Source organism: Giraffa tippelskirchi, chromosome 14, assembly GCF_054371585.1.
Source record: "Giraffa tippelskirchi isolate mGirTip1 chromosome 14, T2T-mGirTip1v1.2.pri, whole genome shotgun sequence".
Lineage (NCBI taxonomy): Eukaryota > Metazoa > Chordata > Mammalia > Artiodactyla > Giraffidae > Giraffa > Giraffa tippelskirchi.
This window is the reverse complement of record NC_137288.1, coordinates 67150296-67177836: the sequence shown is the minus strand read 5'-3', so window position 1 is coordinate 67177836 and position 27541 is coordinate 67150296. Positions and strand designations below refer to the sequence as shown.

Here is a 27541-nt window from a genome sequence, read left to right as displayed (position 1 = left end):
GAAACACGTATATTATCATATGTGAAACAGAACACCATTCCAGGTTCGGTGCATGAGACAAATGCTCAGGGCTGGGGCAATGGGATGACCCAGAGGGATGGGATGGGGAGGGAGGTGGGAGGGGGGTTCAGGATGGGGAACACATGTAAATCCATGGCTGATTCATGTCAATGTATGGCAAAAACCACTACAATATTGTAAAGTAATTAGCCCCCAACTAAAATAAATAAATTAATTTTTTTAAAAAGTTCATTTGTGTCATATTTTATATTCCACACATGCATTTTTTCTTTATTTATTTAACTTATTTTTGGTTGTGCTGGGTCTTCATTACGGTGCAAGCTTTCTCTAGTTGCAGCGCATGGGCTTCTCACTGCAGTAGCTTCTCTTGCTACGGAGCACAGGCTTTAGGGCACGAGGGCTTCAGAAGCTGCCGCTTGCGGGATCAGTAACTGTGGTACACGGGCCTAGTTGCACAGATGCATGTGGAATCTTCCCGAACCAGGGATGGAACCTGTGTTCTCTGCATTGCAAAGCGGATTCTTAACCACTGCACTACTATGAAAGCCCTCCTACCTCACCTTTTCTTTTCCTTTTTAATAGAAGGAGATATTTAAAACATCCCAGTGATGATCACTGAATTGAAAAGGATTAACTCAACCCTCTGCTCCAGTTTCATCCATCTCAACAGAACTGATTCAAATGTATTCTTTTTAATGGCTGAGTAATATTCCATTGTGTATATGTACCACAGCTTCCTTATCCATTTGTCTGACGATGGGCATCTAGATTGCTTCCATGTCCTGGCTATTATAAACAGTGCTGTGATGAACATTGGGGTACACACGTCTCTTTCAAGTCTGGTTTCCTCAGTGTGTATGCCCAGCAGTGGGATTGCTGCATCATATGGCAGTTCTATTCCCAGTATTTTAAGGAATCTCCACACTGTTCTCCATAGTGGCTGTATTAGTTTGCATTCCCACCAACAGTGTAAGAGGGTTCTCTTTTCTCCACACCTTCTCCAGCATTTATTGCTTGTAGACTTTTGGATAGTAGCCATTCTGACTGGCGTGAAATGGAACCTCACTGTGGTTCTGATTTGCATTTCTTTAATAATGAGTGTTGTGTTTGTTAGCCATCTGTATGTCTTCTTTGGAGAAATGTCTGTTTAGTTCTTTGGCCCATTTTTTGATTGGGTCGTTTATTTTTCTGGAATTGAGCTGCAGGAGTTGCTTGTATATTTTTGAGATTAATTCTTTGTCCATTGCTTCGTTTGCTATTATTTTCTCCCATTCTGAAGACTGTCTTTTCACCTTGCTTATAGTTTCCTTTGTTGTGCAAAAGCTTTTAAGTTTAATTAGGTCCCATTTGTTTATTTTTGCTTTTATTTCCAATATTCTGGGAGGTGGGTCATAGAGGATCCTGCTGTGATTTATGTCAGAGAGTGTTTTGCCTGTGTTTTCCTCTAGGAGTTTAATAGTTTCTGGTCTTATGTTTAGATCTTTAATCCATTTTGAGTTTATTTTTGTGTATGGTGTTACATCAAGAAACAAAGGGAGAAGAATCAAATCAACAAAATTAGAAATGAAAATGAGGGAGAGATCACAACAGACTACACAGAAATACAAAGGATCATAAGAGACTACTACCAACGCTATATGCCAATAAAATGGACAACTTGAAAGAAATGGACAAATTCTTAGAAAAGTATAACTTTCCAAAACTGAACCAGGAAGAAATAGAAGATCTTAACAGACTCATCACAAGCACAGAAATCGAAACTGTAATCAGAAATCTTCCAGCAAACAAAAGCCCAGGACCAGATGGCTTCACAGCTGAATTCTACCAAAAATTTAGAGAAGAGCTAACACCTATCTTACTCAAACTCTTCCAGAAAACTGCAGAAGAAGGTAAACTTCCAAACTCATTCTATGAGGCCACCATCACCCTAATTCCAAAACCAGACAAAGATGCCACAAAAAAAGAAAACTACAGGCCAATATCACTGATGAACATAAATGCAAAAATCCTTAATAAAATTCTAGCAAGCAGAATCCAACAACATATTAAAAAGATCATACATCATGACCAAGTGGGCTTTATCCCAGGAATGCAAGGATTCTTTAACATCTGCAAATCAATCAATGTAATACACCACATTAACAAATTGAAAGATAAAAACCATATGATTATCTCAATAGATGCAGAAAAAGCCTTTAACAAAATTCAACATCCATTTATGATAAAAACCCTCCAGAAAGCAGGAATTGAAGGAACATACCTCAACATAATAAAAGCTATATATGACAAACCCACAGCAAACATCATCCTCAATGGTAAAAAATTGAAAGCATTTCCCCTAATATCAGGAACAAGGCAAGGGTGCCCACTCTCACCACTACTATTCAACATAGTTTTGGAAGTTTTGGCCACAGCCATCAGACACAAATGAACTTATCTTTGCAACAGACTCACAGACATAGAGAACAGGCTTGTGATTGCCAAGGGGGAGGGTGGGTGGAGGAGGCAAGGACTGGGAGTTTGAGATTAGCAAATGCAGACTATTATATATTTGCATTACTGAATCACTTTGCTGTACACCAGGAACTAACACAACATTGTAAATCAACTATGTTTCAATAAACATACTTTCAAAACAACAACAAAAAAAAGGAAAATTAACCAGGCATTTAATATGTGTTTATACTGTTCTGTTTGCCCAATTTGAAATAACTAAGATGTTATTTTGGATGAAATCAAGGTAACCTTTGATTCTTTGTAATACCAAAGGCATTTCAACACTTTATTTTCACTTTTAAGCTGTCCTCCACCTCCACAGTGTCACAAATTGCTTATAAAGAAACGAGTGTGTATATTTCAAAATTCAATTTCTCTCATATAACAGGCGATCTTGACATTCTGCCTGTAAAGCCCTAAATAATAAATATCTCAAAGAGTCACAGCTTGCCTTTTTTGGCTCATGTCAAATGCTACTGTGAAAGCAAACTGTAGCTCACTGAACCCTAAAAACAGATGCATCAACTCCAACACTTCCTGTGATGCAGCTGCCATAACTTCAAATTCTAGGACCTGAGAAGCTGACATAGCAAGTGAATCAAAGCATAAAATGGCAGCTTTTGAATCCAAGGCGGGGGGTATGGCTAACTCCAGGCATAGAGCTTCAGAACTCTGGGACCCACTAAGTAAGTGGGCGCCGGGGGCAGGTATCCTCTTAGATCAAGCCCTAGGGCAGGGAGATGAGAGCGGGCAGGTGTACTAACAGACGTCTCAGCACCCTGGGCAAGGGCAAACCAAAGAGCATCGGGAAGGGCTGTGTGGACCCCCAAAGCAAGCACAACATTCCCAAAAGCACTGTCAAGAACCACCCACCCATCAACGTCAAGAATCTCGCTCCGTTTAGATTGCCACTTGGGGGGCAAGGCAAGGTGGTCCCATCTCAAGACGAGAGCCAGCGTCGGCAGGAGGGCTGTCACTCACTAGGCCGGGGGGCCCCGAAGACCCCGGGCAGGACTCACGCTCCAGGCACCGGCGCCGAGCTGCGGGCCCGAACCTGCGGGCGCCGGCACGGATCAGAGCTTCCAGCGGCGGCGATCGGACGGCGGGCACCGCCGCCAGAAGGAGCGGGGCGGGGACCCCCGAGCCCCGGCCCCTGAGCCCCAGGGCGGGGGCGCAGCCGCGCTGGGACCTCCCCCCCGGGAAAGCCCGACAGCCTCTTCACCTGTCACAGCCTCATGGTGTGCCTGGCTATCTCCCGTCCCTCCGGCCAAGAGGACCAGGCGAGGACGTGTCCGGGCGGGACGCCGGGTGGGCAAACCGGGGCGCGGAAACTTGGGGCTGAAACCCCAGCCCAGCCACCCCCTCGCTAGCGCGGCTGCGAGGCGCCCGTTGCCGTTGCCGCCGCCGCCGCCGCCGCCGCCGCCGCAAATCAGCTGACACCCGCCAACTGCCGTGACGTCCCCTGGAACTGTCGCAAAAAAATGAGGGGGCGGGAAAGGCTCGTCTCCATACACTCCCGGCCTAAGTCGGCACCGGAGAGGCGGGCTGCGTTACCATGGAGACCACCCGGAGGCCGCCATGTCGGCTGAGGGCAGGGAGTGAGCGGCCGGCATTTTGGCTACGGGAAAGCCTCTCTAGGCGATCTTCTCGCCTCGGATTCCCCGCCTCCACCGTCGGCCTGGAAGGACCAAGACGGAAGGATGGAGGAGATGGCAAGTCTAGGTGTTTGCGCCCTGTGACCGGGATGCTGCAGGTTTACTCTTCTGCCCGCCCCCCCGCCCCCCGAGGCTTGGTCCAGACTCCTGGAAGGTGCTCGCTCTGGAACTTGGTTACTGTTTATCTCTGACCCCTATCTTGGCTGCTGGCCCCTTGACTCAGAGGGCCAGAGGAGGAACTAGGCTACTTGACTAGGGGAAGTCTGACCTTGTGCAACGACATTCCTGCGCAGGAGAGGGACGGCATGGACACCCGTGTGGGCGGCAGACAGTGTGGGACGCAAGTGCTGCTTCCGGAAAGCCGTGGATTCGGATCCTGGCTCCTCCACCGCGCACTGTCAGCGTCAACCTGGGGCGTCTTGCTTTTTCCTCTTTCTTCTCCTCAACGTCCCCACATACAAAGTAGGCATAACGGCCTCAGGGAAGTCTAGGAGGTTAAACAAGTTCAGTAGATGTTCCTTACTTACCGTGCTCCCTTATTTTCCTCCCAAATATTTGTTGAACGAATGAATGGGTAGCCAAGGAAAAAAAAAACGGTGCCTTGCTTGTGGCCAACAGTCAGTTGTGTTAAAAAGATACACAATATATTCATTCCCTAGCTTTGTTTTTCCTTTGTAATCTCACTAGTGGGTTTATAAGGACAAGGAAGAATTCTGTTGCAGCCTCTAAAGCTAACCTGGGGAGATTGTTAAAATGAAGTTTCTGATTCAGTAGGTCTGGAGATTCTTCCCTTCTGACACGCTCCCGGGTAATGCCCAGTCCTGCTGGTCTTCGGATCACACCTGGATTAGCAGAGCCCTACTGGATGGACCCTGAAGTGTCCAGTGAGGGAATCAGAGCGGAGAAACAACAACTTCAGACTGGATCGTTTCTGTGTGAATCCCCCCCTCCCCCAAAGAGCTAACTGTTGGTTTGGTCAAAAGGCTTCCTGTCAACAATTTCTATTCCTGGAGGCACAGTGTAAAAGTTGTGAGAGAAGTTTCATCCAAAGAGCTTACTGAGGACCGACTGAAATGAGAGCCCAGGAAATAGCCTCTCAGCCGCTCTGAGGAAAGAGCCTCTAAGAGGTTGGTGAGGGGCTAGTATATAAAAACTAAATTTGGGGGAATTCCCTGGCAGTCCAGTGATTAGGACTTAGAACCTTCACTGTTGGGGTCCAGGTTCAACCCTTCGTCAGGGAACTAAGTTCCCACAAGTCTAAGATCCCACAAGCCATGCAGCACAGGAAGCAGCAGAGGGGTTGTGGAAAAAGAAACTTGACTGGCAAATACTTAGGCCAAACATACATCTTGGTTAAAGATTACTGCTAATCACACACACACACACACACACACACACACACACACCCTCAAGTTAATGACATTAGTGCTTTTCTCTGTGTGCCGGGCTGGCTTCATCGCTCAGTCGTGTCTGACTCTGCGTCCACATGGACTGTGGCCCTCCAGGCTCCTCTGTCCATGGGATTCTCCGAGCAAGAATACTGGAGTGGGTTGCCATGCTCTCCTCCAGGGGATCTTGCTGACCCAGGGATTGAACTCAGGTCTCCCGCATTGCAGGCAGATTCTTTACCATCTGAGCCACCAGGGAAGCCCTTTCTCTGTGTGGGAAGATGCAAAAATTATCTCACACTGATCACTGAAATTCTTCCTTGGCTATGCATATTTATTATTTAGGGGCCAAAACACGTATATCCAAAACACAGAATCCTCCCTACTATTTTTCTCCACCCTGAGTTCCCCTCAGGGCAGTGGGTTGCAACTTAACCCTTTAATATAACTGGGTGAAGAGCAAGTCTCTTCTTTCTGTTTACATCTTCCCTCCTTTGGGTCATAGATTTGACCATTTTGGGAGGCATTTTTTGATCAGTTTGTCCCATAGTGCTAGGAATGCTCATTCCTGGGTCAGGCAAGGATTTTGTTGAAATGCCATTCAAATGCTGTATCTGGTTTGTTGTTGTTTAGTCACTAAGCGACCCTATGGACTGCAGTCTGCCAGCCCCTCTGTCCATGGGGTTTCCCAGGCAGGAATTAGGGAGTGGGTTTCCATTTCTTTCTCCAAGGGATCTTCCCGACCCCAGGGTTGAACCCAGGTTTCCTGCATTGCAGGTGGATTCTTTACCACTGAGCCATCTGGGAAGCCCTATATCTGAATTAGGTCCTGTTAATAATAACCTCAACTTCTATGGGTTATGTGTTTTACTAGTCTATTATGATCCAGGAATTGTTTGTCTCCTGTTGCTTTTTCTTCTGTCTAGAGTTGTACTATTTTAAGTAATTTTGTAGAGAGGTATATATGTGATCAATTGCTTCAAGACGATTATCCATCATTAGTTTTGTCAGAGACTTGGTTATACATCAAGTAATGTAAGGAACAATAACCTTATAAAAGACAGGCATATTTAGCACTAATATGCTGTGCTAAGTCATTTCACTCGTGTCCAACTCTGCGACGCTATGGACTGAGCTCACCAGGCTCCTCTGTCCATGGGATTCTCCAGGCAATAATACTGGAGTGGGTTGCTATGCTTTCCTTCGGGGGATCTTCCCAACCCAGAGATCAGACCTGCATCTCTTACATCAGGGGGTAGATTCTTTACCACTAGCATCATCTGGGAAGCCCATAAGTAATACAGCTAATAGCATTAATAAAGTCACAGTGTGGCAGCAAGAGACATCAAACATAAACAGTCTGAAAACAACACAGAGGAAAATTTACATCACTGATTAGTGTAACTAGTTGTAATCAGGATTGCAGTTAAGCCAACAAGTCCAGAGGGGAGCCTGCTGTAGAAGGCAAATTCTGGAGAGATTCGGTAGAAAGGAAAAACTAAATGTCTTATCTTCATCTCCAAAGGTACGCTTTATAAACTTGCTGCTTGTTGTAGTTAGCATAAAAGGAAAGGTTTACTCTTCTCTGGAAAACAAATAGTAAAAGCCATTAATATTTAAGAGAAAAAGTCATAAAATTATACATGTTATTTATTAGGTCATTCAACGCTTTGTAATTAATTCTTGTTGATTTAGATTGTTTTGTCAGTAGTTTTACGAAGCCATCAGGTTTTCCATTTGAGTTTTGGTATTTCCTACTCAGTTCAGTAGTATGATCTCAAAGTTACCAGAAACCAGGCTTCCCTGGTGGCTGGCTCAGTGGTAAAGAATCCATCTGCCAATGCAGGAGACGTGGGTTTCATCCCAGATCCAGTCCATGCCGCGGAGCAATTAAGCCCATGCACCACACTACTGAGCCTGTGCTCTGGTGCCTGGGAGCTGCAGCTACTGAAGGCCACGTGTCCTGGAGCCTGTTCTTCACAAGAAGAGAAGCCACCACAATGCGAAGCCTGTGCACCCCAATGAAGAGTAGCCCCCGCTCGCCGCAACCAAAGAAAAGCCCGTGCAGCAATGAAGACTCAGCACAGCCAAAATTTTTAAAAAATGAAAGTTATCAGAAGCCTATATTGTCAAAAAGTCCTTTCTATGAATCTTTCTGAAGATCTTCAGTTTTGTAAAAGCACCAGAGCAAACTAGTAACTGTCTGTATAAATGACAAAAGACTGAAAATGGGATGGTTAAAGATCTAATTACAACTGACAAAGACATTTGGTGATGTCTGTGACACACAGTATATTAAGATAAGAATTAGAATAATGATTGATAATATATATATAGGGTATATATATATATATATATAGGATATAGCCAAATTTTAGTAATTTTATGTTAGTAATATATACCCACATGGTATAACCAAAGAAGGTTTATCATCAGTGACAATGTTTCCCATGTAGTTTAACATACTACATAAGCCTCATTAGTTTAGTGTCTCTCTTTGAGATGTTTCAGAAGCCCTCTGAAGCATCCCAAAGTTTGCTAGAGAGCAAAAGAAAGTCACTTAGGGGACTTCCCTGGTGGTCCAGTGGCTGGGGGCCTGAGTTCAATCCCTGGTTGGGGAACTGGATCCACACGCTGCAACTAGGAGTTGCGTGCTGCAACTGAAGATCCCGAGTGCCGACTGAGAAAGTACACGCAACCTGAAAGTTGAGAGTTCAGTTTTAGTCTGTGAAAATGTTTAGAACTAAAGTCCAGGAGGCAGCATCTCAAGTAACCCTGAGAGAGCTGCTCCGAGGAGGTGAGGAGAAGAGCGGGTTACACAGAGGTTTTGCGACAAAGGACAGGTGGTCCGAACATCCAGACGCTGCTGCCCTGCTGAGCCTGTGTGCCGCAGCCTCTGAAGCCCACATGCCCTAGAGCCCAGTTCCGCAATGAGAGGCCCGTGCTCCACAGCAAAGGGTAGCCCCACTCACCACAACCAGACAAAGCGTGCGCAAGCAACAAAGACCCAGCGCACCAAAATAAAAGTAAATCAGTAAATGATTTTTTTAAAAAAAGATTATTGTTAATTAAAGAAAACCAGATATCTCAAATTAAGCAATTTAGCACTTTTCTGTGTATGGGAAGATGCAAAAGTCTAGCCTTACTGAAATCATTTCTTTCATTGCACCTCGGCTATCTGGGGCTAGGATTCTGTGTTTTTCACATTCTGAGCTTCCTTTCCTCAAGGCTCACCATAGGCAGTGGCTGTAGTCGATGGCTGCTAGATCACAGGTGGTGTTCTCCTTCCTGAGCCCTCTGAGGGCTCACCAACTCACAGTGGAGGGCTGCAGTGGCTGATGACCGCGACATCCTTGTTTACAGATGTGGCAGGAAATATTCCATTTCTCATGCAGCCGGGACCTGGTGCAGCCCAGTAAATAGATGGATGAAAGTGTATATTTTTAAAAATTTCGTTTAGAATTTGACTTGGGGAAGCTTGTCAAACATATCAAAAAGGTTTTAAAACATTTGGTCAAGTAGAATCATAGGTCACTGTGAAACAATACTTACTCGGTTAACCAGAGTGACAATGTAAAATTTTAAAGGCAAAATACAGAAAGTTACGTGTGTGTGCGCGTGTGCGCGCGCACTTAGGTGTATCTGACTCTTGCGAGCCAGTGGACTGTAGCCCACCAGGCTCCCCTGTCCATGGGACTCCCCAGGCAAGAATACTGGAGTGCGTTGCCATTTCCTTCTCCAGAGTATTGTCACAACCCAGGGATCCAACTCGTGTCTCCTGCATTGGCAGGCGGATTCTTTATCGCTGAGCCACCAGGGACGCCCTTACAGAAAGTTAACAGATCACTTAAAAGGAAAGAAAATTTTTTCTATCTGTTATCAAAAAGCAGATCAATATGTCAAAAAAATTTCCTCTTAACAAAGAGAGAAAATAAATTTCTAGTTTTGTACCGCCTTATCTTTAATATTAAAATTTATTTACATAATTAAATTTATTGTACTCTTATATAATCCTGCTCCCACATAGAATTCCTTTATAAAGATTTCTTTTTTCTCACAAATATTTTATATCCTTATTTGTCTGTCCCTTTCCTCCCCATTTAGAAATAATCAGATTTAAGACAAAAGTCACTTTCTTTTCCTTTAACAAAATACATTTCCATTCTTTATATTTTTCCTTGCCTCTGAAGATGTTTTCCTTATTTAATTAAATTGATTACACATAATAGAGTTCTTAACCTTTAAAAACCTTCCTTTGTAGTGAAAATTAAGAAGTAAGTAATTATGAATTCTTTTCACATTAGCACTCTATAAATAGGCAAACTTACAAATACTATTTGTGATTTCTAAAAAAATTTTATAGAAAATTTATCCATGCATCCCCATAATAGTTCTGAATATCTTTAGTTTCTCTGTGAAAGGAAGCCTATGTTCAGTAATTAATGTTTCAGTGCCTTTTTTACTTGACAATCATCTATATATTTAATAAATTTCTATCATAGCGACTTCACTTCCACTTTTCCCTTTCATGCACTGGAGAAGGAAATGGCAACCCACTCCACTGTTCTTGCTTGGAGAATCCCAGGGACGGCGGAGCCTGGTGGGCTGCCGTCTATGGGTTCACATAGAGTCGGACACGACTGAAGCAACTTAGCAGCTGCAGCAGCAAAACTTTGCCTGGAAAATCCCATGGACAGAGGAGCCTGGTAGGCTGCAGTCCATGGGGTTGCTAAGAGTCGGACATGACTCAGCAACTTCACTTTCACTTTTCACTTTCATGCATTGGAGAAGGAAATGGCAACCCACTCCAGTGTTCTTGCCTGGAGAATCCCAGGGACGGGGGAGCCTGGTGGGCTACCGTCTATGGGGTCGCACGGGGTCGGACACAACTGAAGTGACTTAGCAGCAGAGTTAATGATTCTAGTGCTTTTCTATCTATGGGAAGATGCAAGAAACTGGGCTCATTGAAATTATTCCTTAGATATGCATCTTAACTACCGAAGGCCAGAAACAAATAATGCTTCTTGTTGTCCTCTATCCTGAATTCCCCTCAAGGTGCACCATTTGGGGCGGGGGATATGAGGGGGCTACAGGGGCTGATGACTTGACCCTTGTTTACTACAATGGCAGGCAACATTCTTTGCTTACTGGAATGGCAGGCAACATTCCCTGTGCACACTACCATAAAACAGAATTACTTTAAAGAGTTCCCCTAAAAGCTCTTACCTCATTTATATTTATTTACTTGTTCCCAACAATTATGTTTAGATTATGCATGAAAACTTCATAAGACATTAGACCAAGTTAGCCATCATCCCAAACTATTCTTCTTGCTAATGAATTTCAAAACAGAGATAATATTTGATAACTTTTTAGTAAACCTAGATTCAATAAAAGTAAGACATGTCTGTTTTAATTAAACCAATAAACTTAAACTTTAATACTGTATATTAATTTAATATTGAATATCTCCCAGATCACATAAACTTGAAATTCATTTGGGTTAGTTACTGTAACATTTATAAATATTTAATTTATAAGGACTTACTTTTAAGTGAATTAAATAGAGCTCTTTAACAAATTGATTTTGATAATACCATCTAGAGGTAGAGACATATATCTACAGACAGATAAACGTACAACCAGAGATCTCACAGCTTCATTTTAAAACTCAGTCAAGAAACATGTATTACATATTTATATACATTTAGTATATAAAACTTACTAGTTTATAACAAAAAGCGGAATAAGTTAAAGTTTATCCACTCAAATGGCTAAGGCTTTTTACTATTTGCAGAAAAGACTTTTGAGATTTGTATTCACAAGAGTCAGGTAAGACAGTGACTGAACAATTCGTCTTTGACAGAATCTGAAGGAGGCTGTGAATCAGATTGTGGGTGAGGGAGCCTTTCTAGCAGTTTGAATTTGAAAAGGTCTCTTCTCCCTCCCTCTTAAAAATACACTTTAAAAAATTTTTTAAATTTATTTTTGGCTGTGCTGGGTCTTCGTTGCTACACCGGCTTTTCTCTAGTTGCAGCGAGCGGGGGCTACTCACTGCAGTGGCTTCTCTTGTCTCAGAGCATGGACCCCAGGCTCCATGGTTGTGGTCCACAGGCTTAGTTGCTCCACAGCATGTGGAATCTTCCTGGATCAGGGACTGAACCCATGTCTCCTGCACTGGCAGGTGGGTTCTTAACCACTGAACCACTAGGGAAGTCCCAGACAAGCAAGTTTCTCTAATAAGTGAGTGTCACTAGGGGGCTGCTGTCCTATGGGAGGACTTGCCTCTACCACTCCCGCAAGTTCCTCAGTTGCCTGAGAAAGCTGTAAACCGGCCAGGAGGAATTCTGTCCCTTACCTTCAGAACCAAAAGCTCTCCTATGGTATATTCACTTTTATTCCAACAAACTCTGTGCAAGCAACCAATTCAAGCAAAAGAACAGGACCGTCTCCTACCTAATCAACCAGTCCAAACCTCGCCAGTGTCTTTCAACTGAGCAAAGTCTTCCCAGCATCTTTCAACTTAGAATCCAACGTACTTCCTTCTGGAATTACCTTGAGTTCAGGGAAACTCTACTAGTTCATAGTGTGGGAGTCTATACACCATATAATAAAAATCAGGATCAATCATCCAAGACAGAAAATTCAAGGCTAAGAGAAACTTACCGAATCATCTGGGCTCCTTTAGGAGATGGACAGGGACAAGGGGCCTGGCTGGTAGCAAGTGTTTGGATCCTTGCAGAGTTTAGGCAAAGGAGAGACGTCAGCTATGGGACCCTCTGTGGTCACCAAAACTGTTAACTAGAAGAAAAACAATGTAGAAGTTGTGAGTTGAGTTTTATTCATGGACCTTACTGAGAACTATAGTCCAGGAAACAGCATGTAAGTAACTCTGAGGTGACTGCTGCAAAGAAGTAGGGATGCAGGGAAGGAGCTTGTAGGATTTTTTGGCTTGGAAATACTTATAGTTAAACATATATCTTGGTAAAAAGATTACTGCTAATCACAAACACAGATAATCTCAAATTAATTATTTTAGTGCTTTTCTATGCAAGAATCTGGCATCACTGAATTTCTTCCTTAAATATGCATTTACCTGCTTTGGGGCCATATATTTGAAACAGAATACTTCATCCTATTCTTCATCCTGAATTCTCAGTGCACACTGTTTGTGGGCAGCTGCAGTGAGTTGCAACTTAACCCTTTTTAGAACTGGGTAATGAGGAAGATTCTTTGTTCTCTTTGTTCACAGCTGCTGTGGCAAACTTCCCCCTCTCCTCCTCCCATCTTAGACACTCGCTTCCCACAGATACGTTACAGATCCGTCAGCGTCCTAGACAGCATACCCCGGTTCCCTTCACTAGGCCATTGAGCATCCTTTAGGTCTCAGGTGTTCTTTCTGAGATGCTGTTTCTGTTGATTTGTAGAGACCAGCTCTGCTTCTACCATAATGAGAAAAACTAAATCATAATGTTGACCTAGAAAGTCAATAGAACACTTGAAAATCAATAATTCTGAAATTGTCTTATACTGCAAACTGGACTTCTATGATTTTTTTCTACTTTTGATTAACGGCCTGGCAATCACATCGGAGAAGAGGAAAGAGCAGAAAAATGATGTTAAATAGAAGAAATTAATTCCTCGGCCAGCTGGGATAAATACACTTACTCTCTGTTGTGATGATGAATACGTTTAAGCCGTTAAGTCCATAATGCCCTTCACACTCTATAAGGACTTTTTGGAAATACAGGAAGGACAGAGTGTTACCAAAGGACAATGTTCGGCTGCGTGAAAGCTTCTTTGGTTCGTAAAGAAAATCTGTTAGTTACCTTCCGAGACAAAGTTGACTCTCTTACTCAACAAACATTAACTGTACACTTACTGTGTTTCAAGTAATATTAATATTACTTGAAATATTAATACAAAGGTTAATTGGAACATTAATGAGAAATTTCCCAACTTTTAACATTCTGGCCCCTCTCCGCCCAGTTTACAAAATTTATTGCCAATGTCTATATATGTGTGTAGTCTCCTAAACCACAGGACTAAAATAAATTTTCAAATAGTGAGTTCAGAAAAATTCATACTTTTATACACACACATATATTTTTACATATATAATCTTCCTGTAAACTAAGATTTTTGCCTTCAGCATTCTAATACGTTCAATATTATATAAGTATATGTACTGACCTCAGTCTTGTCTAATTCTTCATGATCCCACGGACTGTAATGCGCCAGGGTCCTTTGTCCATGGAATTTTCCAGGCAAGAATACTGGAGTGGGTTTCCATCTCCTCCTCCAGGGGATCTTCCCAACCCAGGGATCAAACCCAAGTCTCTTGCTTTGGCAGGCGAATTCTTTACCACTGAGCCAACTGGGAAACCACCAATATTATACCCTAACCCTAACCATTTTCCACAGGACTAGAAAAGGTCGGTTTTCATTCCAATCTCAAAGAAAGGCAATGCCAAAGAATGTTCAAACTAACGCACAATTGCACTCATCTCACACGCTAGTAAAGTAATGCTCAAAATTCTCCAAGCCAGGCTTCAGCAATACATGAACCATGAACTTCCCGATGTTCAAGCTGGTTTTAGAAAAGGCAGAGGAACCAGAGATCAAATTGCCAACATCCACTGGATCATCAAAAAAGAGAGTTCCAGAAAAACATCTATTTCTGCTTTATTGACTATGCCAAAGCCTTTGACTGTGTGGATCACAATAAACTGTGGAAAATTCTGAAAGAGATGGGAATACCAGACCACCTGACCTGCCTCTTGAGAAATTTGTATGCAGGTCAAGAAATGTTAGAACTGGACATGGAACAACAGACTGGTTCCAAATAGGAAAAGGAGTATGTCAAGGCTGTATATTGTCACCCTGCTTATTTAACTTATATGCACAGTACATCATGAGAAATGCTGGGCTGGAAGAAGCACAAGCCGGAATCAAGGTTGTGGGAGAAATAGCAATAACCTCAGATATGCGGATGACACCACCCTTATGGCAGAAAGTGAAGAACTAAAAAGCTTCTTGATGAAAGTGAAAGAGGAGAGTGAAAAAGTTGGCTTAAAGCTCAACATTCAGAAAACTAAGATCGTGGCATTCGGTCCCATCACTTCATGGCAAATAGATGGGGAAACAGTGTCAGACTTTATTTTTTTGGGCTCCAAAATCACTGCTGATGGTGATTGCAGCCATGAAATTAAAAGACGCTTGCTCCTTGGAAGAAAAGCTATGACCAACCTAGATAGCATATTAAAAAGCAGAGACATTACTTTGCCAACAAAGATCCGTCTAGGCGAGGCTATGGTTTTTCCAGTAGTCATATATGGATGTGAGAGTTGGACTGTGAAGAAAGCTGAGTGCCGAAGAATTGATGCTTTTGAACTGTGGTGATGGACTCTTGAGAGTCCCTTGGACTGCAAGGAGATCCAACCAGTCCATCCTAAATGAGATCAGTCCTGGGTGTTCATTGGAAGTACTGATGCTAAAGCTGAAACTCCAACACTTTGGCCACCTGATGCAAAGAGCTGACTCATTTGAAAAGACCCTGATGCTGGGAAAGATTGAGGGCAGGAGAAGGGGATGACAGAGGATGAGATGGTTGGATGGCATCAGTGACTCAATGGACATGGGTTTGGGTAAACTCTGGGAGTTAGTGATGGACAGGGAGGCCTGGCGTGCTGCAGTCCATGGGGTCGCAAAGAGTGCGACACGACTGAACTGAACTGAATCCTACCAGTAACCCTGGAGGAATTATGTAAAAATCTTGAAAGACTTAAATAATAAAATTTTTTGCTGCAATATATATTTATTGAAGCTTAACTGAAAAGCAAGGTGAGGAAGCAAGAATTTGGCAGAGTTAATTTCTACAGAAGAAGGCAGTCTCTGCTTCCCATCAAGACACACAACATAAGAGAATTCTGTAAACATCAGAAAGTGTTTGGATGATGGGCAACTAAATTGAATGACACATGTCCATCGAGATATATGGCTGTAATATAGTGGAATGTGAGAAATAGACACCATAAGGAGTAGTGGAGAAAGAGATGAATTACTTCTGGGTTGTGGTGATGCTGGATAGTAACATTTGATTTTATGGAGATCTACAAATATGGGCAGGATTTAGAGTAAGAAAAACTTGGAAAGGAAAACAACTTTGTCTCCAGCATTGAAATGTAAGACATGAATATATATATATATATATATATATAAAATAAACAGGACATTTAATTCAGAGGACATAAAGTAGACATATATAATGAGAAACTATGACATAAGGACTCAGTTATTTCTGCCCCGCAAGGGACTCCTTCAACAGGCAGTCTTTGTTGAAAGACTCTCTGTTGAAAGAGCTCTCTCTTAGCTTGATATAGTCTTTATGAGAGTGGGCCTAGACCAGTAATAGAAAAATAACTTGGGGAAAAGTCAAGTAAATTCAGATTACAAGAAGCCTTGACTGCCCTCAGAAGCCTTTTGGACTTTATTCTATTGTTTTTTAGTCACACTGCAGAGCTTGTGGGATTTTAGTTCCTTGACCAGGGATCAAACCCAGACTTCCTGCAATGGAAGACTGGAATCCTAACCATTGGGCCACCAGGGAATTCCCTGGACTTTCTTCTAAAGGCAAAAAAAGCCATTGAATTTTAAAATATTTTTATTCATGTATTTGGCTGTGCTGGATCTTCGCTGTAGCACAGGAGATCCTCAATCTTCCTTGCAGTACACAGGATCTTTTAGTTGTGGCATGTAAGATCTAGTTCCCTGACCAGGGATCGAACCCACACCCTCTGCATTGGGAGTACGGAGTCTTACGGAGACCACCAGGGAAGTCCATCATGGAAAGTTTTTGACCAATACATAGATTGGGGCTTTTCCTAACACTATGGTATTTGTTTTTATTATTGTATAAAAATTACCATAGATTTAGTGGCTTAAAATGACATGCATTTATTGCCTCACAGTTTCCATGGGAATGGAGTTTAGGCACAGATGAACTGGGTCCTCTGCTCATGATCTCACAGGACTGCTATTAAGGTGTCAGGCAGACTGCATTCTCATCTGAAGGCTTGACTAAAAATCTGATTCCAAGCCCACTCAGACTCGTTCATTTCCTTCTGGTTAGGGCTTCCCAGGGGCACAGTGGTAAAGAACCCACCTGCCAATGCAGGAGACTCAGGAGATGTGGATGGCGATCCCTGGGTTGGGAAGATCCCCTGGAGGAGGAAATAGAAACCCACTCCAGTATTCTTGCCTGGAAAATTCCACGAACAGAGGAGCCTGGTGGGCTGTAGTCCATGGGATTGCAAAGAGTCAGACACAACTGAGCGATTGAGCACTCAGCACTCATACGGCTAAGAATCCCATTCCTCAGGTGCTACAGACAGTTCCCACAGACAGTTCCCTGCTGCCTAGACTGTCTCCCAACATGGCAGCCTACTTCTTCAAAGTCAGGAAAGAGCATCTCTCTACTGAGCACAAGAAGGATGGAGTCATATACCTGTAGATACAGATGATATAGATAGTAACCTATCTATATCAGGGAAGTCACAGTCCATCACCTTTGCCATAATCTATTTGTTTAGAAGCAAGTCACAGGTCTCATCTACACTCAAAGAGAGAGGATTATACAGAGCATGACTCATTGGGCAGTCACTGTAGGGTGTTTCAGCCACAAATATTAACATAGCAGCAATACCTCATGTGAATTAGATGGGAAAGAAAGACAATGAAACAAATAAGTTGTCATTGTTGTTGATGTTTTAACCAAAAATACATAGTTGTCACCGGAATTATACATGGAACCCATGGGGTAAGGGTCAGGAATTTAAACATGCTACATTTTACTGCTTATAGGTATCAAAACAAAAAACTCAAGTATCATTCTGTCTTTAGAATTTAGTAGCTATTACCCTACAGCACACCAGTACTTCCTGGCCTTTGGAAGTTCCGAGTTCTCCAAAAAGCAAAAAGGTTTGTTCCTCCATTTAAAGGTTTTCGGAAAATACAGATGGTCAAGTGCTGCCCAGCGGTCTAGCACTGCCCTCATTACCACTATCACTTCGAACTGTTTCATGTATGCTGTTCTTTTCTTCCTCATCTAGTTGTAAATCTGTGGTTTGGTGTTCCCCACAGTGCCTAGCACTTCGCTAATTCTGTCCTTTCCTTAATGGACCCATTGCCCTAAAAGTCACGTCACGGTTGGGTCTTCACGTGGGCACCTAGAGAACTCACTCATCATCCTGTCGCAGCTTAGAGGGTGAAGTGTTCTTTGCATGGTTTTGTGGGATTGTAAAACCCTTTAAGAGTTTCCCTTTGCACTTTCTCACATGACATGGGGAGACTTCTCTTTTTTTTTCCCCCCACATCTCATGACTTCCACTGAATCTAGCCACTTCTTTCCAAGTAACTGGATGTCTTTTTCCAGAAACATCTCTATGTGCTCCCGACCCATGCCTTCTGAATTGGAAGGGGGGGAGGTGATGAGATTTGGGGGTGCTCAGGCTCCTCTCAAGTGAGGATTTGGGGGCCCCTCATTGAAATCATCAAGGGAAACTAGGATCTGAGGGGGAAAGTACTGAATGCCACATGGAGCTCTGCCACCAGCTGCAGCCACGGGCACTGAGGTTTGTCCTGCCAGCCTCTGTCTTCTGCTTGCTGCCAGGATTAGGGGACCATCAGAGCCCAGGAAGGGTTGCTCCTCAAACCTGTATGATTAAGAGGATCTGTGTGCTACAAGTAGTGCCAGATTCCCTTTCCAGAAAAATCCACTTCCCAGCCCCATGGAGAGTGGTTTGCTCACTGCTTGTGCTATTAGCTTCTCCAGGGTCTCTTCAGCCTCCCACCCGAGCTCACCTATCCGTGGGGCAGCTCCTGCTGAATGCTTGAGCAAGCTGAACTTAGTCAAGAGCACACTCTTCTTGGGGAGTCCCCGATCAATGACTAGCAACAAGGGGTACCCCTCTTCTCACTGTACCACCTTCCTCTACCTCTTCCTCCTCCTCCTGCTTCTACAACTTTTCTCTCCATTTGAATATTTTCTGATAAAAAAGTTGGAAAAAAGAAGTAAAAATTAAATAAGTTTTGTGCTGTTTTAATTTATTTTCTTGGCTATGCACCATGAGGCATGTGGGATCTTAGTTCCCTGACCAGGGATCAAACCCTCTCATTGGAATCACAAAGTTGTAACCACTGAAATCCCTAAATAAAGTTGCAATAGGAGAGAGATAAGAAACAGACACATTGAGCAATGCAATGCATATATCTGATTTTGAAACTAATTCAAATAAGTTATAAACTATGAGAAAAATGGGAAATTTTAACACTGAGTGGATATTTGATGACAGTAAGGAAGAACTGTTAACGCTTTAGGTGTGACAACGGTGTTTTGGTTATAAGTTTTAAAGGAAGCCTTATCTTCTAGATGTGCAGGCTGAAATATTTACAGGTAAAATTATACGATGCCTACCATTTGATCCTCCTACTTCCTTCTGATTCTAATATTCTGAATTTTGGTGAGAAATGTTGTTTTTAACCTTAAATAGCCACTTCCTTATTGTATGAAGGCCACTAACGTTTTTTTTTATTGAATGTCTTCAGTGTTTGGTTCTCAGGTATACTCAGAGTATGCAGGTATTGCTACTCAAGAATGGCCTAACTGATAAGGATGCATATGTGTGTGTGTGTGTGTGTGTGTGTGTGTGTGTTCAAGGACATGTCAGAGAAAAGGCTTTGAATACAGTGAAAGCCTTAATTTCTTCTCTATTTGTATATTCTAGCCAGACAATAGCTACTACACTACCACAGGAAAAATAACTCTCTTTCTAAGTAACTAAGTAAAAACATAGTTATGTGTACTTCTGTTTAGTTTTTCAGTTCCAAAGAGTTCATACCAACCCCTAATATACTCTTCCTAAACATTAAGATGTGGATTTTTATTTCAGAGGCTGAGCTGATGGAAATATTTGTCTAAATATCTGGCTTTCTTAATAACAACTCTAGATAGCTTAATGACTTCTGAACCTCAGATATAAGTTCCAGAAGAAAAAACTACTTTGCGTTTCTGGGAAACACCCAAAACTGACTCAGAATTGTCAACAAGTTTCTCCAGTATGTTCACGGAGGAGGAGATTTATGATAGTGACAGATCACTGCACGTCATTCTGGGAAAGTCTCTCCTCCAAGACAACGCCTGATTTCCAGCACTAAAGAATTCAGTGGGAGAAGTTGTCTATCTGGTCAATAGAAGGATTTGCTATCTAAGGGGGAGATCACACCCCTTTGATTGAAAAGATATTGCACCACCTAGGGACAATTATGGGAAATGTTTTCAATTTTCAAATTCAATAGCTTCCAACTAGAAAGGGTTTAGAAATTATGAAGCAGAATTTCCTTTCTAGTTAATCTTTATATTGTATAAATTACATAATTTGCCCTCAAAATTTTAAAAATAAAGCAAAGTTTCTCACGTGAAATTATTTTTTAAATAAATTACCCAGTCAATAAGCTTTGTTTTGTTAAGTTCTCTACTGGTACAAGCTAACAATGAGCTATTAAGCAAGAGTTATTTGTATGCAGAATATTGAGGTAGGTGTAATTTTGATAAGTTAATGAGGATTTTGTACAGTTTATCTGATTCATCAATAATTTTGTATCCCTGGATTTCTGCTAATAAAAATTTAGTTATTTAAAGAAGTATATTATATCTCAGAGGAATTTATGGGAATTTTTTTTGTAGAATAAAAGTTCTTTCTTCATTAAATTCTTACCCCTGCTTTTCAAAAACTGGCTTTACAAAAGGACTAAATTTAAAGATAAATGAAGATCAGAGATTGTACAGTTATTGCATAATACCTGTCCAACAAACATTCAAATATGTATTAAACTGGAAAATTGTACCTATCTTTTCTACCATGAGAATCCTTTGAAATGATTAGAATCAAACTGAAGATCACCTCAAAAATGGTGGATGGCGGGTCAAACAGAAGAGCTAAAATGATAAAATTCTTAATGAGAACATAAGGAATCTTTATCATGCAGGATTTGAAGATTTCTTGTATATGCCACCAAAAGCACACATAACGAAAGAAATTATAAGCAAATTAAAGTTTATCAAAATTAAAGACTGCTGTCATCAAAGGACACTATCAAGAAAGTAAAAAGACAACCTATAAGATGGGAGAAAATATTTGCAAATCACATATATGACAGGGATTAATAGCCACAATATATAAATATATCCTACAATCCTCCCAAAAATCAATTCAAAAATGAGCAAAGTAACTGCATAGCTATTTCTCCAAAGAAAACAGACAAATGATCACAAAGCCCATGAAAAGATGCTCAATGCCCTCAGTCTTTAGGGAAACGCACATCAAAACTACGAGATACCACTTCACAGTCATTAGGATGGCCATCTCTGCCTCCTCCCCCAAAACAGGAAAAGGAAAAGTGCTGGCAAGGATGTGGAAAAACTGGAACTCTTACGCATTGCATAAGAGGGAATGGAACATGGTGCCACTTTGCAGTGCCTTAAAAAGTTTAACCTAGAACTACCATGCTGAGCGCTCAGGTGCTCAGTCAGGTCAATTCTCTGTGATCCCATGGACAGTAGCCCGCCAGGCTGCTCTGTTCATGGAATTTTCCAGGCAAGAATACTGGAGTGGGTTGCTATGTCCTACTTCAGGGGATCTTCCCGATCTATAGATCGAACCCACATCTCTTGCATCTCCTACACTGGCAGGCAGATTCTCTACCACCTTGCCACCAGGGAAGCCCAAGAATTACCATATGATCCAACAACTCTACTCCCAAGTAAATACCCAAAAGAGTAGTATCATAGAAAAGGAAATCAGTGGATTTAGGGACTTCCAGTGCTTACACAAATGATCAGTGAAGGGAAATCCCAGATGACAGCCATGTAGTAGGTAATATAAGACAATCAGTCTAGACTAAACATGAGGATAAAAGGCTCCAGGAAGGAGATAACCAATTAAAAAAAAAAAGCAACAGACAAAATACAATGGACTCCTGAACAACATAGTTTTGAACTGCTAGGGTCCACTTATATGCAGCTTTCTTTGACTAAATATGTACTATGATTGTCTGAATCCACAGATTTAGAACTGTGCATAGGAAGGGCTAACTGTAAAGTTATATTCGGATTTTCCATTGCAAAGAGGGTTGGCACCCCTTACCCTGACAGTGCTCAAGGTTTCATTGTAGAATGTTCAGTATGATGGGAAGTTTCAACAAAAACCACTACAATAAAGGTAAACAGTGTGAGGATACAAGGCAATTAGAAATTATCAGGGAGGGAATTCCCTGATGGTCCAGGGGGTAGGACTAGGTGCTTTCACTGCCAGGACCTGGGTTCAATCCCTGGTTGGGGAACTAAGATCCCACAAGCCATGAGGCAAGGCCAAAAAAAGAAACAGAAATACCAGGGAAAACAAAATGTGTAATAGAAAGTTCCAAGTATCACCACGTCATCAGCGTGCGCGCACGCGCACACACACACACACACACACACACACACTAGCAGGTAACGTCAAACAAAACATAACTGTAGGCTGGATCAGCTGTCTGCAGAGGGCTGACTCTGGTCACTGCTGCTGCTGCTGCTGCTAAGTCGCTTTAGTCGTGTCCGACTCTGTGCGACCCCATAGACGGCAGCCCACCAGGCTCCCCCGTCCTTGGGATTCTCCAGGCAAGAACACTGGAGTGGGTTGCCATCTCCTTCTCCAATGCATGAAAGTGAAAAGTGAAAGTGAAGTCGCTCAGTCATGTCCGACTCTTAGCAACCCCACGGACTGCAGCCTACCAGGCTCCTCCGTCCATGGGATTTTCCAGGCAAGAGTACTGGAGTGGGTTGCCATTGCCTTCTCCGATGAAATTAAGCATTATTAGTTAAATGAAACCAGAAGACCAATTAACTGTGAATGTTATTTGTCTTAGCTCTTACTAATCGGACACGGAAGAAACCTGGAAGTTTTTTGTAGAATTCTTGTGTAGGATTTTTTTTCTCATTGTGCTCTTTCTTGTTTTATTATTTGTCTTATTATTACATAGACTATTTATAATTATTAAAGAAATTTAGAAAATATAGATGAGAAAAAGTCACCCTTTAGAGCATCACTTTGTAACAGTGTCTGCTAAATGTTTCCATGAACACATATAAAGTCTGTTTCTGTATTATATTGAGTGTGACCTTGACAGGGCTAAGCAGCGCGTGACTGTGTAACGGAATGAGTTACATACTGCTCTGAAAGGCAGTCTTGTCATCAGTAGAATAGGGACAACCATCACCTGGCCTGCATCTCCTGATCGTGTGAGGATCCCTTACAACAGAGTGTTTCTCCAAGGACAGCCTCAGTGGCCATAAGTTCTACCAACAGGCAGTGATTCCGACTTCCAGCCCTGAAGGGACCAAGGAACACAGCAGTTATAGGAACTCCAAAAGGGCAATGGTATGAAGAGCCTCCGGCCAGGAGCTATGGCCTGCGGCAACAAGGCTGGGTGGGAGCTGTGAGAACTAACAAGTGGGTCTCCCTCTCTTTCATCCTTTAATCTTCAACAAGAAGCTCCAACAAGGAATCCTACTGATCCAGTTCTTGTGGGTCAGTTTCCTGGAACTAAGAACAGGGTGAAGAACGGTTGAGAGTTGACACAGAGAAACAGATGGAAAACAAACAACAAAACGCATTTATCAGATTTAACCTTTACAATCCCCCTTTTTATCTTGCCTCTTGGGAATCTGTAGCTTTCTTAGGCCTTATTTTCATAAATCCTCTCTGCCACTTAATATTTACCAAAACTGCCTTGGTTGAGAGCCTTTCTATTTGCTTCTTGGGCAAAACCAGGGTGACCCTTGGGAATAATAGTAATTCCCCTGTTATGTGCTGAATTGTGTGCCTCCAAACTCAGGTTGAAGCCCTGATCCCCAGTGTGACCATATTTGAAGATAGGACTTTTAAGGAGGTAACCGAGGTCAAATGAGGTCGTAAGGGTAGGCCCTAATCCAATAGAGCTGGTGTCCTTATAAGAAGGGAAGGGGACACCAGGAGTGTACACGTTGATGTATGTGTTTATGGGTGCACAAGCGAAAGGCCACGTGAGGACACAGTGAGAAGGTGTTCTCTACTAACCAAGGACAGAGGCCTGAGGAGAAACCAAACCTGCTGACACCCTGATCTTGGCTTTCCAGTCTTCATTTCAGAGCTGTGAAATAAATTTCTGATAAGCCACTTAGTTTGTGGCATTTTGATATGGCAGCCCTAACATACTACTGTTTATGAAATCTTTTACTGAGCACCTTATATTCTAGTTCCTTATGTACATCATCTACTATTAAACTTTCTCAATCCTAGAAAGTAGGTATTCTTCAGTTCTCATAGACAAGAAAGCTGGAGTTCAGAGAGGTTAGCAGCTTTTCCATGGCCATAAAATAATAAGTAGTCGAGGTTTATTATGGAAACTTTCGTCTCTTTGGGTCTAAAGCCATCACACTGTTTCGGTAGCACATGAGAAAGGAATATAGTTACTAAAGCTCTGCTCTGGCTGTGTTCAATTAGGAAAAATTATTTTCTGTTTCTGCAGCACACTTAGGCTTCTCTTTTCACGTTTTTTGGACTTCAGTTATATGCCAAACTGATGACTCTCCACTCCGTAGCTTTAGCCTTTTCCTTACTCTAGTTTCAGACTCATTCTTCCTACTATCTCGTGTATACCTCGCCAGGATATCCTATTGGCATCTTAGCTCAGTAAAAAAGAACCGGAAGGGACCTCCCTGGTAGTCCAGTGGTTAAGAATCCACTTTGCAATGCGGGGAATGTGGGTTTGATCCCTGGTTGGGAAGCCAAGATCCCACATGCCAGAGCAACTAAGCCTTAGAGCCACGACTAGAGTCCAAGTGCTGCAATAAAAGATCTCGCAGGATGTGATGAAGATCCCATGTGCTGTAACGAAGAACTGATGCAACTAAATAAATAATTTCTTTTAAAAGAGCCAGAAGACTGAAACACTTGCAATATCTTAGACTCCTTCGTCATCTTCTCAAATTGGTTCAATTGGTCACTCAAATCTGTTGTTTTTATCTAATTGTTTCTCAAACACATCATTTGACTGCAGCTACCCCTGTAAGGCAGTTTCTGGATTACCTGCAGTTAAGCTCTTAAACTGGTTTCACTGCCTTTCATCCTCCTTCCTTTTAACTCCGGGCATTTTCTAAAGACATTTGTAACCACAAAATCGTCCTGCAGTGACTACTACTTGACTACTTGACTACTACTCCATTACCTTCACGTCAAAATACAAATTACTTAGCTAGTCATCATCTGACCTCCACTTTCAATTTAATCACCCCAGCTACAACCAAAGGTAAATCACTTGATTTGTCATCTAGCCTAATAGCTAAAAGAACATACTAGTGCTAGAAGCTTCCTTGGTGGCTTGGCAGTAAAGAATCCACCTGCAATGCAGGAGCCACAGGAGACTTGGGGTTGAGAAGATCCTCTGGAGGAGGGCATGGCAACCCACTCTAGTATTCTTGCCTAGAGGATCCCATGGACAGTGGAGCCTGGTGGGCTCTAGTGCATGGGATAGCAAAAAGTCTGACAGGACTGAAGCAACTTAGCGTGCACACAAGCTCTGGTGTTGGACTGCCTTAAGTTGAATGCTGTCTTGACTTCACACAGCTGTGTGAACTTTGGAAAATTAAGGTTGTTGCGCAGATTAAATGAGCTAACATACTCAAAGAGCTTGTATACTGTCTGGCACATAATTTGTTTAGTTCAGTCGCTCAGATGTCCAACTCTTTGCGAACCCATGAACTGCAGCACGCCAGGCCTCTCTGTCAACCACCAACTCCCGGAGTTTACCCGAACTCATGTCCATCGAGTCAGTGATGCCATCCAGCCATCTCATCCTCTGTCATCCCCTTCTCCTCCTGCCCCCAATCCTTCCCAGCATCAGGGTCTTTTCCAATGAGGCACCTCTTCGCATGAGGTGGCCAAAGTATTGGAGTTTCAGCTTCAACATCAGTCCTTCCAATGAACACCCAGAGTTGATCTCCTTTAGGATGGACTGGTTGGATCTTCTTGCAGTCCAAGGGACTCTCAAGAGTCTTCTCCAACACCACAATTCAAAAGCATCAATTCTTCGGTGCTCAGCTTTCTTCACAGTCCAACTCGCACACCCATACATGACTACTGGAAAAACCATAGCCTTGACTAGACAGACCTTTGTTGGCAAAGTAATGTCTGCTTTTTAATATGCTATCTAGATTGGTCATAACTTTCCTTCCAAGGAGTAAGCGTCTTTTAATTTCATGGCTGCAATCACCATCAGCAGTGATTTTGGAGCCCCCCAAAATAAAGTCTGACACTGTTTCCCCATCTATTTGCCATGAAGTGATGGGACCAGATGCCATGATCTTAGTTTTCTGAATGTTGAACTTTAAGCCAACTTTTTCACTCTCCTCTTTCACTTTCATCAAGAGGCTTTTTAGTTCTTCACTTTCTGCCATAAGGGTGGTGTCATCTGCATATCTGAGGTTATTGATAACTTCTCCCGGCAATCTTGATTCCAGCTTGTATTTCTTCCAGCCCAGCGCTTCTCATGATGTACTCTGCATATAAGTTAAATCAGCAGGATGAAAATATGCAGCCTTGACATACTCCTTTCCTGATTTGGAACAAGTCTGTTGTTCCATGTCCAGTTCTAACTGTTGCTTCCTGACCTGCATACAGGTTTCTCAAGAGGCAGGTCAGGTGGTCTGGTATTCCCATCTCTTTCAGAATTTTCCAGTTTATTGTGATCCACACAGTCAAAGGCTTTGGCATAGTCAATAAAGCAGAAATAGATGTTTTTCTGGAACTCTCTTGCTTTTTTGATGATAATTTGTTAACTATGAGCTATTATTATTATCAGCAGCAGCAGCACTCTCAATTATGCATTTGCATTGAAGCTTTCTCAGGCTGGAGTACCCTGTTGTCTGGCTATGCCCTTCTCTATCAAGATTCGGTTCAGGGGGCCACATTTCCTAGCAAACTTACCTTGCCCCTTTCCACTGTTTCCTTTGCAAGCTTCTTTGTTACTGTAACTGCGTGTATCACCAAGTTATGAGTTCCTAAAGTAGGGTGGTGTGCTGGAGAAGAGTGGCGAGAACCCTCGACTGCAAGGATATCACACCAGTTAATCCAGAAGTCACTCGCTCAGCCCTGTTGGACTCTTTACGACCCCATGGAGTGTAGCCTGCAAGGCTCCTCTGTCCATGGGATTCTCCAGGCAAGAATACTGGAGTGGGTTAACATTTCCTTCTCCAAGGGATCTTCCCAACTCAGGGATCGAGCCCGGGTCTCCCATATTGCAGGCAGATTCTTTACTATCTGAGCCCCCAGGAAAGCCCATCCTAAAGGAGTGAGTGAACGAAAGTCCTCAGTCGTGTCTGACTCTTTGCGACCCCATGGACTGTAGCCACCAGACTCTCCTCTGTCCTGGCAGTCAACCCTAAATATTCATTGGAAGGGTTGATGCTGAGGCTGAAGTTCCAAAACTTTGGTCACCTGATGCCAAGAGCTGACTCACTGGTCAAGACCCTAATGCTGGGAAAGACTGAGGGCAAAAGAAGCGGGTGGTAGAGGACGACATGGTTAGACAGCATCACTGACTCAGTAGACATGGAATATGCCCAAACTCCGAGACAGCAGAGAAGCCTAGTGGGCTACACAGTCCGTGGGGTCGCAAAGAATCAGAAAAGGACTTAGCAACGGAACAACAACTGAGGCACAAGTTCCATGTTCTCAGGGACAAGTGAAAGGTGTATCATATCTTCTGGAGGAGCACCCAGAGAAGGCCCGTGTGTACCGAAAATTCGTTAACACGTGTTCCTAAAGTCCATGCTGGAGACGGCGAGGGACAAGAGAGGCCTGGCGCGCTGCAGTCCATGGGGTCGCCACAAAGTCTATTTTATCTAAT

At 42.7% G+C, this 27541-nt stretch overlaps 1 protein-coding gene across 24 annotated transcripts in view; it reads right to left on the bottom strand.

Annotated features, from left to right (window-relative positions):
* The window catches only part of WDR7 (WD repeat domain 7), a 373254-nt gene that overhangs the window by 345482 nt on the left and 231 nt on the right, over positions 1–27541 (bottom strand). For 16 of the 24 annotated variants that reach the window (XM_081562311.1, XM_081562309.1, XM_081562300.1 and 13 more), the window contains exon 1: positions 3740–3948. Coding sequence is in view for 2 of the 24 variants with exons in the window: in XM_081562297.1 (XP_081418423.1) it covers positions 12227–12234 (8 nt within the window). In the remaining 22 variants the exon portion in view is untranslated. Of the gene's footprint in view, positions 1–3390; positions 3572–3739; positions 3949–12226; positions 12362–27541 lie in introns of those variants that run through there. The other 8 variants (XM_081562307.1, XM_081562305.1, XM_081562317.1 and 5 more) reach the window with 3 other exon arrangements.